The sequence below is a fragment of the Loxodonta africana genome, chromosome 17 (genome assembly GCF_030014295.1).
Source record: "Loxodonta africana isolate mLoxAfr1 chromosome 17, mLoxAfr1.hap2, whole genome shotgun sequence".
NCBI classification, from domain to species: domain Eukaryota; kingdom Metazoa; phylum Chordata; class Mammalia; order Proboscidea; family Elephantidae; genus Loxodonta; species Loxodonta africana.
Window position 1 is genome coordinate 29,080,074 of NC_087358.1, and position 11,044 is coordinate 29,091,117.

General features: G+C 42.5%; 1 protein-coding gene across 2 annotated transcripts in view; it reads right to left on the reverse strand.

The window, feature by feature from the left end:
- Window positions 1-10,628, reverse strand: part of SLAIN1 (SLAIN motif family member 1) — a 69,273-nt gene extending 58,645 nt beyond the window's left edge. For both annotated transcript variants that reach the window (XM_064270006.1, XM_023547275.2), the window contains exon 1: window positions 10,012-10,628. In XM_064270006.1, the coding sequence (XP_064126076.1) occupies window positions 10,012-10,628 (617 nt within the window). The remainder of the gene's footprint in view (window positions 1-10,011) is intronic.
- Window positions 10,629-11,044: the final 416 nt, after the last annotated feature.

Below are 11,044 nucleotides of genomic sequence, written 5' to 3' on the forward strand. Positions count from 1 at the left end.
GTCTCACAGGGTTTCCAAGGCTGCAATCTTTACGGAAATGGATTGCCACATTTTTCTCCTTCAGAGGGGCTCGTGGGTGCGAACTGCTGACCTTTCAATTAGCAGGCAAGCACTTAACCGCTGTGAAACCAGGGCTCCTTGGATATCCCAGTTTAAAAAAACCCTTGTGGTCGAGTCAGTTCTGATTCATGGCAACCCATGTGTTACATGCACAATACAACTGAGCTCCACAGGGCTTTCTTGGCTATAACCTTTATGGAAGCAGACTGACAGACCTTTCTCCCATGGCACCAGTGGGGGGTTCTAAATGCCAACCTTTTGGTTAGCAGTCAAGAGAAACCATACGTGCTACCCAGGAATCTAGCCAATAAAAAGGAATAGGAAATCTTATGATAGGCGTGGGCAAGTTTTTCCTCGAGTTTTAAAAGGTCACAAAAGATTCAATTCTATGCTGCCTACAAGAAACACACTTTAAATATAAACACCCAAATAGATAAAAGGACAGAAAAGATACACATGCTAAAACTGTTCAAAAGAAACCTGAAGTGGCTGTATTAATATCAAACAAAGCAGATTTCTAAACAAAAAAAAATATTTACCAGAACTAAACAAGGTTATTTCCATATGATGAAGAGGCCAATCCCTCAACAGGACAGAACAATCCCGAAGTTATTAGAGGTAGTTATCCTAATAACAGAGCTTTAAAATACATAAAGCAAAAGCTGATAGGAGAGTAAGAAATTATTGACAATTCATAATTATAGTGGGAGATTTCAATAATCTTTTCTAAATAATTGATAAAAGTAGAAAATCAGGAAGCATGTAGATTTGAATACTATCAACAAATTCGACCTCCAACCTAAAGCAACAGAATTTTTCTTAAGTGCACATATAACAACTATGAAAAAAGAACGTATCCTGGTCCAAACAACTCTGAAATTTTGAAGGATTCCAGTCACACAACATTTGTTCCCTAAGCAGAACAGAACTAAACTAAATCAACAATAGACAGATGCCTGAAAAACCAAAGACTTGGAAACTAATGCTTCTAAATAACCCAGGATCAAAAATCAAAATGGAAGTAAGTATCCTGAAGTGAATGGAAATGAAAAACACAGCATACCAAATTTCCAGACGCCACTAAAGCAGTAGTCATAGGGAAATTTATAGCACTATTAGTTTAGGTCCCATCCAGTCAGTACAGCTCATAGCAACCCAATACACAACAGAATGAAACCCTGCCCAGTCCTAAGCCATCCTCACAATTGTTGCTATGTTTGAGCCCATTATTGCAGCCACTGTGTCAATCCATCTCACTGAGGGTCTTCCTCTTTTTCACTGACCCTCTACTTCACCAAGCATGATGTCCTTCTCCAGGGACTAGTTCCTCCTGATAACATATCCAAAGTATAGAAGACAGTGTCGCCATTCTCCCATCCAAGGAGCATTCTGGATGTACTTCTTCCAAGACAGATTTGTTTATTTTTCTGGCAGTCCATGGTACATCCTATATTCTTTGCCAATAACATAATTCAAAGTCAGCAATTCTTCTTCGGTCTTCCTTATTCATTTTCCAGCTTTCACATGCACATGAGGTGAATGAAAATACCATGGCTTGAGTCAGGCACACATTAGTCCTTAAAGTGACATCTTTGCTTTTTAACACTTTAAAGAGGTCTTTCGCAGCAGATTTTCCCCATGCCGATATGTCATTTGATTCTTGAGTGCTGCTTCCATGGGTGTTGATTGTTGGTCCAAGTAAAATGAAATCCTTGATAACTCAATATCTTCTCCGTTTAACATGATGTTGCTTATTGGTCCAGCTGGAGGGTTTCTGCTTTCTTTATGTTGAGGTGTAATCCTTACTGAAGGCTGTGGCCTTTGATCTTCATCACTAATTGCTTCTAGTCCTCTTTGCTTTCAGCAAGCAAGGTTGTGTCATCTACATGTCACAGGTTAATGAGTAATGAGCTATCAGTCCTCCTCCAATCCTGATGCTGTGTTCTTCTTCATATACCCCAGCTTCTCGGATTACTTGCTCAGCGTACAGATTGAGTAAGTAAGCTGAAAGAATACAACCTTCACATACACCTTTCCTGACTTTAAAATCACACAGTGTCCCCCTGTTGTTTGAACAACTGCCTCTTAGTCTATGCACAGGTTCCACATAAGCACAGTTAAGTGTTTTGGAATTCCCATTCTTCGCAATGTTATCCATAATTTGTTGTGGTCCACATAGTAGAATGCCTTGCACAGTCAATAAAACACAGGTAAACATCTTTCTGGTACTCTGCTTTCAGCCAAGATCCATCTGATATCAGCAATGATATCCCTTGTTTCACATCCTCCTCTGAATCTGGCTTGAATTACTAGCAGTTCCCTGTCAATGTACTGGTACAACCGCTTTTGAATGATCTTCAGCAAAATTTTACTTGCATGTGATACTACTGATATTGTTCAATAATTTCCACATTCTATTGGATTACCTTTCTTTGGAATGGGCACATACATGGATCTCTTCCAGTCAGTTGGCCAGGTAGCTGTCTTCCAAATTTCTTGGCATAGATAAGTGAGCGATTCCAGCATTGTATCATTTGTCGAAGCATCTCAATTGGTATTCCGTCAGTTCCTGGAGCCTTGTCTTTCACCAATGCCTTCAGTGCAGCTTGGATTTCCTCCTTCAGTATCATCGGTTCTTGATCAAACACTACTGCCTGAAATACATGGACATCGAGCAATTCTTTCTGTTACAGTGATTCTGTGTACTCCTTCCATCTTATTTGATGCTTCCTGCCATTTAATATTTTGCCCATAGAATCCTTCAATATTGCAACTCAAGTCTTGAAATTTTTATTCAGTTCTTTCAACTTAAGAAACGTCGAGCATGTTCTTCCCTTTTAATTTTCTAACTCCAGGTCCTTGCACATTAGTACCAGAGACTCCATAGTCATAACTCAGATGTCAAATGATTGTTTAAAAAAAAAAAAAAAAAAAAAACTATGAAAACTATAATGAGATAAAGGAAAGGGTAAAAAGTGATTGGAGATGAGGGAAAAGAGACAAATCTTCACCTGTCATAATAAGCTCACAGACGTCTAAGATTATAAAAGTATAGACTGTTTAGAACTATTGAAAATAAACAACCAGAGGAGTATAAAGTGATGACCGTGTGAAGGATTTGGAGGTGGGAAGGAAGAGAAGACTGCTGCTTTCTGTAAAAAGCATTGTTACAGATGAGCTTATGAGCCATTTACATACTATTTCTGTATATTACTTTCATAAAACTTTAAAAGCACTATGCAATTATACAGCATTAAGACAGAAGTGATGATTTTCAGGGTCAGTCTCTAAATAAAATGCTCAAAATAGCTTTGAACCTGCTATAGGGTTGCTATGAGTTAGCATCGACTTGACAGCAACAGGTTTGGTTTTTGGATTTGGAACTAGTGATGGATTTAAAAATAAAGAATAGAAAAGGAAGGGTAATGAATTACTAAGATCATGTAGCTACAAATTCCCTGAGAACAGCATGTCTTCAAAAATGGTCGGCAAGGTGATGCCTGTATTTCTCCTAATTGGATATAACCTTCTAAGAAGTCAGAAAAATTACCTTACTCATTATCAGTAACATTTACAATATCCTATTCTGCCATCAAGGGAGGAAGGTGTGGCAGTCTGCTCCCATAAAGACTGCAGCCTTGGAAATCCTATGGGGCAGTTCTACTCTGTCCTAGAGGGTTGCTATGAGTAAGAACAGACTTGACGGCAGTGGAATTTTGGGGGATTTGGGGAGTTATTTTACCATCATTAATACAAAATACCTCATAAGGACTTACAAGCCACTTTCAATTTCCGTAGGTTTATTAATGGTGTATTGGAATCTGGTAAGAGTATCTGAAAGCCTTTAAAACTTGAAAATTCTTCAAATATTATAAAAACTATCATCTGAAGTATTACAGTCTAATTTTCTTTAATAATTCAGAAAGCACATGGCTAGAAACTATAATCCTCATAGACTCTCTTCTTTTCACACATTTCATATTCTGGGCCCCTGGCTTAATATATCTGGTAACTCTGGGAGATCAAAAGTAATACAAAAGCTACTATCAACAACCCTGAACACATCAAGTGAAAACATTACAATTGTCTAGGGAGAAAAAAACCTCAGTTATTCTCAGGTGAAAGCCTGGTTCTACTGTCATTCTATTGCAGATAATAGAAAAGCAAATGGTATCACACAAAAATATCTATGTGGCAATTTTCAGGCAAGTTTAAGAGATTTCAGTTGTAAGTTTTAAGGGAAACTAATACCATCAACCATTCTTTACCATTTAAGTGTTTGACTCACCAGCACCTGTTCAGATCAAACCAGGCATCCACTGGAAAACAAACTTACCACCAAGAAACTACTAAAGGGACATGTGACGTCCGGATTTTAGTACTGACCTAGCCCCCGTCAAACTCTCTTCCCCTTTCCCCAAGTGAAATCTAAACTTCTATTTCAGCGCATCATTTCAGTGCTTCAAAGTTACTCATTAAAATACACAGGCACAACTTCAGCCAGCTCCATTTGCTCCTAGAACACATTGCACATTTTCAATTAGCATTGTCAGGAAGTGAAGCACCCCCTGGTCTTTTCACTGAAAATCAATTATGCAAAAACCGTGTAGGTGCTCTAATTTAGCTGCGCCATATGTACAGTACAAGGTGCTCAACAGCTTTGATGGAGAGTTGGCAAGGATTTTAGCCAGCTGTCCAGGGCTCGGTACTACACACTGAAGATGAACACCTCGTTCATCAAATTTTCCTTGATTTGTACATATTGCCATTTTTCCCTTGCATGACTAACAATGTTTCTTCTGTCCATTCCAGGTGGGCATGTTTAAAATAATCCCTGCCAAATCCCCTATACACGCTGTTGCCATTAGTTGCCATCGAGTTGATTCTAATTCATAGCGACCCTATCTATGTATGCAAAGTAGAACTGCTCCATAGGGTTTCCAAGGCTGTGACCTTTTGTAAGCAAATCTCCAGGCCTGTCTTCTGAGGTGCCTCCGAGTAGGTTCAAACCACCAATCTTTTGGCTAGTAGTTGAGCATTTAACTGTTTGCACTAGCCATAAAAAAAAAAAAAAAAAAAAAAACCCACTGCCATCGAGTTGATTCCGACTCATAGCGACCCTATAGGACAGAATAGAACTGCCCCATAGAGTTTCCAAGGAGCACCTGGTGGATTCGAACTGCTGACCTCTTGGTTAGCAGCTGTAGCACTTAACCACTACACCACCATGGTCTTGATTTTCTGCTAATTGCCACTTCATCAAAATAAATGCTTCCTTATATGGCTGTCTTTTGTGACAGCTGGCATTTCTTTTTTTTTTTTTGGAGCCCTGGTGGCGCATGGTTAAGAGTTCGGCTGCTAACCAAAAGGCTGGCAATTCAAATCTACCAGCCATTCCTTGGAAACCCTATGGGGCAGTTCTACTCTATCCTATAGGATGGCTATGAGTCAGAATCTACTGGACAACCAACAGGTTTTTGCTTTTTTTTTAAATGGGTCACAATCTAGCTTGGGGGGAGGAAGGGATCAATGATGTAAATATTTCTGATAATAACCTGTAAATAATCTGAGTTTTAGTCTTAGCTCTGCCAGTAACTAAGTCATTTCATCTCTGAGCTTCAGTCCTTCAACTATGAAATAAAGGAGCTGAAATAGGACAGACAGGTCTAGTATGCAGTTAACACCTTACTGCTCCCACTGCCACTTCGTATCAATCTGATTTCTTCTTCATGGTATCCTGGTGCTTCTCAGTCCAGTGACACGGAGACAGAGATTCGGATCTTTATGACATTCCTTCCAGGCAGACTGGCAAATTACCCAGTCACACCATGCCCATGTGTGCATCAAGATTTCATTCTTCTGAGCTTTTCGTTTGCTTCTGACACTCAGATTTCCCCCTTTATTTTCCAGCCTGTGGTCTTCCGGAGAACTAAAACTGCCAGACTAGTAGTAAGACAACTGAGACTAGTAGTAAGATAACTGAGGAGTCAATATAGCAGGAGGTGAAGTTTTATTATGGGACCAAAATAATTAGACTTAATAGGAATTAAGGTTCTGAAACCATCATCAACTTTAATTTTCTACTTTAACTTCAAGTACAATACTTGAAGAAATAGGTAACTGTTTTGCTTTAAAGCTTTTCATCAAAATAAAAGGCAGACCACATCATTCTGCTTACGTGAAAGTTTTCTTTTCAACAAGTAGAAGATACTGTTTATAGGTTAAATAATTGTTCAGAAAAAAACAAACAAAAAAGACCTAAGAGAATTAATTGATTTTTCATAAACAAATGACCTGCTTCTTATCATCAAGCAGATATTGGTTCTACTATTTATTTTCCTTGTTCATGAAATTCTTGAGCCAAGGTTGTTAATAAAAGGAAACAGTTATTCTAACGTTCTATTAGAAAAGACTCACATGAAAGAGCTTCTAAAATGTTCAATGATTAACCCATATTTGTGAACTTTCTTTCCTGAAGATATGACATTTTAGCAGAAAGTACTATTCTAAATAAATTACCAAATATCAATTTTGTTAAACCCATTAGGATGAAACCACAGTACAAATGCATGAAAAACTGTAGGTGAGACACTTAACAGTAACTTAATCCTAAATATTGCTACTTTAACAATGACGTAATTGTTACAGGCAGAGGTGGAGCTACATACACAGACAAGCAAAGATGTCCAAGATATGTCAGTGGTGTCACTAGGTGGAGACTGGGGGTGTGCGAACCACACCAGCTGACACTGTCTGAAGAGGTGACCAAAATGACAGTCTACAAAATTTCTGTACAGTGCTTCAGCAGAAATGTATTTTTTTTTTAATAAAAATATCCCTATAGGTAGTTATGACAACAAAAATTTTTTCCACAAGCCCAGCTTACATTTCTCAATATACCTGCAAGGGTAAATTGCTATGCCAGTTTGCTTTCTGAATCTTCTAATGCACTTAGGTCAGAACTGTCATTATTGCCCAATTACAACGATGCTTCAAGTCACAAGGTTTCGTCCACGCTCTGCAGGTGCTACAAGCACGCACGTTGTTTTCGTTGCTGCCGGGGCTTTTTTAGTCACTGATTTGGTCAAATTTTCTGTTGTTTTAGCTAGAATATGGTAATTAGCACAGGCAGGGGAGGTGACACCATGAGTTGCCACACTGGGTGACACCAACCCTAGTGACACTGCTGAGATATGGTCAATGAAAGAAAAGTGTGAAAAATTTGATATGCTGACGAGTATAATTCTGTTTTTACATGTATAGAGGACAGCCTTGAAGGATTTACGGTGTTAACACAGCTGACTCTAAAGAGTGGTAAAAATTTGGGGAACAAAAGGCAGAAATTTCACTTATGACTTTTATACCCACTTCTATGTTTGTTTGTGTGTTTTTTTACAATGAAAATGTAAAACATTTATTTTTAGATATTTTAAGAATAATCAAGTACTATATATCCACTCCAGTTGTTTTTTAATAAACACAGAAAATAAAAGTAAGTTGCCATCCTGCAAACATCGGCAGGGAATTCAAATGAAAAGCACCCCACCTATTTGTGAGACCACAGGACTGGGACATGTACAGTTCACAGGGATGAATAAACCTCAGAATGCTTTGCAAGCATTAGCAAAGTGGGTTAAACTTTAAAAGTAAAACCCTGTCGATTATTTTTTCATCAAAGGGGGAAATACTGCAATACAGAAATATCTCAATGTATAAAATGTTCTGATGAAAAGCTTTTGGTAAATCAATTGATTTTTTTAAAAAAATGTTTTAAGTGTATCCCACTAAAACTAATGATCCCTCCCTGTTTTTCCACCCGGGAATTCTAATCCTAGGTTTGCTCAGAGAAAGATACTCTATAAATAGTATGTTATTTGTCTATAGAAACATTTGTAAAGCACCAAGGCACTGATTTGATTTACTTCCCTGCGTACCTGATGAGTGAAATTAATAGAACCTGCTACAATTTAGAAAGTTTCAACTCATCTGAAGGAATAATTTGCTAATCCCAATAAGTAAATGACTTTAAAGTCACTTCAGTGTTACGTTGACAAAAAATAAACTACAAAAAGAAAGCCCAGATATCAAAATACAAGTGATAGTTGGATATTAAATATGGCAGAAGTCTATTCAAAATAGTACTGAAATTATATTAGCTATCTATGTACTATCACCAATCTAACACACTTATAAAATAGTAATAACAGTATCATAATAAAGGGGAAAAAAGCTTGTATTTTTAAAGTATGGGATTAGTCCTCTATTTGCCTCATCAAAAATCAAAACAAGTTTCTTTCCACAATTTAAGTAGTTGTCTTAGGTGAAGTCCAAGTAGGAATTAAATCAATCTAAAATAATCTGAACGTGGCATAAGGGTTTACAGTTATTAGGGATAATCTAAGAAACAGCAGGGGAGTATTTTCCATACATATTCAGGCCTGAGCTTGAGATTACAACACAGCCTGGCCTTTACCAAGCTAAAGGTGTAGCTTCTGAAGAACGGCTTAAAGTTCCAGAGTGGTGACCTGTTCGACTTTCACAACTTGAGCTTCCTTCAGGCTGTCAAAACGTGAAGTACCAAGGAAGATGGTAAATGTGCCTCTGAAAAGTTTATCGGAGCTCCACGTATTCTGATTCTTGGACTCAAACCAATTAGTGAATGCACTCTACAGTTGGAGTTCTCCCATAAAAGAATGTAAGGGAAAAGGAACGCTGGTTCCCAACAGGAAACTCTTAGGGTTCTCCATCTCCCGTTCTCTGTTGCATTTATGAACAACAAGGATATAAAAAAGGTGAGGAAAACTCATCTTAGAAAAATAGAAAGGGTCCTAAATAAAAGGTCCTAAAATAAACAGATAAGAGAGTTCAGCAATTTTTCATGCCAATGCTATGTAGATGTGAACATTCTTCATTTTCCCCACATGAACCTAAATACTTTCAACCTGTCTGAAGCTTCTACTTATCTGACCGTTTTCCACCATGCCTACTGACTGAGGAAAACGAGCATTCCACCAAAAGCAGTCGGTCATTAAGTGACTATTATTCCATGAGCAAGGTGAGGGGCGGGGGAGGAAGGAATGAGATACTCCCCCAGAAAGGACTCATGCATGAAAAGAGATAACCAGATTTCAATTGAATAAACGCAGCCAACCTCAAATTTCCTGATAACCAACTAAAAAAAGTTTCTCTAGTCTCACCTTTCTTCTATCTCCAGTTTAATTTTAAAATTAAAGAAAGCGCCTTGGTTCCTAGATAACAGAGTTATCTTCAAATAGCTCACTCCATTCTCTGAAAGACCCTGGTTTTTTACACCATTACTTGATAGGAAAATAGAAAAGCCAGCTGAAGTCAGCATATTGAAAAAAGGAAAAGCACATCAGTCTCTGACATGAGAAACTATCAATGAAAATGCAGCGAATGAAAACATACGACTGCAAAACTCAAGCTGCAAGAACAAATCTCTAAGGAGCGATCTATCACTAAGCGGTTTCGGATGCGCACGGGAGGAGGAACAGCACGCAAAGCCTGCGCGGTGTTGGTTTGGAAAGGAAGAGCAGTACCAGTCGCAGACAGAGGCCAATCCCTACCCATCCCCCTCCTCCTCCCAAAAAAGGGACTAGAAAAAAGCTGAATAAGCAACAAAACAACATGGCATGGATTTTGCAGTTAATACTAAGGAGGAGTCTGGGGTCCAATGAGGTCACCAAACAGCAGACCACAAGGCAGATGGAGGGGACCAGTTCATCCCCGGCCGGGTCAGCCTGAGCTATGAGAAAACAGGTTTCCGCCCCGTGAACAGCCTCAGCTCGTCCCCAGGCTGGGCACCTGCTACGCCACCAGAGAGTCCCCGGGCGAAAGACGTGGTCGCCCCACTACCCGGGTCGCCCGGCCCACCGTCCCCGGGGACCTCCGAGGCGAGGTCTTAGGGGAAGGAGCGGAGCTCGGCAATACCAGGTGTAGTCGTCCTCGTCCCGCCAGGCGGCTAAGCTCTCCAGCTCCAGCAGCTCCACCTCGTCCAGCAGCGTCGGGGGCGGCGAGGGCGGCACGGCGGCTCCTCCCGGCGGCGTCCCCGCGCCCCCAGGCTCCGGCCCGCTGCCGCCCGCGCCGAAGAAGCTCGCCGCCGGCTTGAAGTAGACGAAGGGCGCCTCGGGGGGCTGCGCCAGGCTGCAGAGCAGGGAGGGCGCCGGGCTGGGCAGGCAGTAGGTGCCCGGGAACGAGGGGCTGGAGCCGCCGCTGCCGCAGCTCCCGCCGCCGCCTCCCCCGGCGCCCACCGCCAGCCCCAGCTCGAGGCCCCCGGAGGCGGCGGTGGCAGCCGGGGGGCTCCGCGGACCCAGCGGGCTGCAGGCCCCGGCGGGGGGCGGCGCGGCGGGCGGCGGCGGCGGAAGCAGCAGCAGGTGCGGGGCGGCGGCCGCGGTGGCCGCCCGGCTCCGCAGCTGCTCGTTCTGCTTCTCCAGCTTGCGCACCAGCTCCTGCAGCTTCTTCACCTCCAGCTCGGCGTTCACCACCGGCCCGGAGCCCGCTCCGGTGCCGGCCGCCGCCGAGGCGCATTTCACCTGCTCCGCCATCATCGTGGGCCCCGGGAACGCCGCCGCCGCCGGGGGTGCGCGCCGCTGCGCTGGCTGCTCAGGGCGCGGGGAGGCTACGGCTCCGTCCCTGGCGCGCCGGCCCGTGCACTGGACTCACTGAAGCTGAGGCAGCGTCGGCTGTCCACATCAGCACCGGGCCCCAGCCTCCGACCCAGCCAGCCGCCGCCAAGCTGCTCTGCACATGCTCAGTGCGTCCCTCCGGTCCCCTGGGCACCTCGGCGGCTCCGGGTTTTAGCAGGAGCCCCGAGGCGGAACGGGGGCGGGGCGTTGGGTGGGCGGGGTCCGGGGGTGGGGGACTCGCCCCTGGAAAGATGCGCTTGCCAGGGGCCGGCAGCGTGGGCGGGGGTCCTGCGCCGCGGGGTCCACCTAGGCCACCTAATCCCAGGTGCCTGATTGGA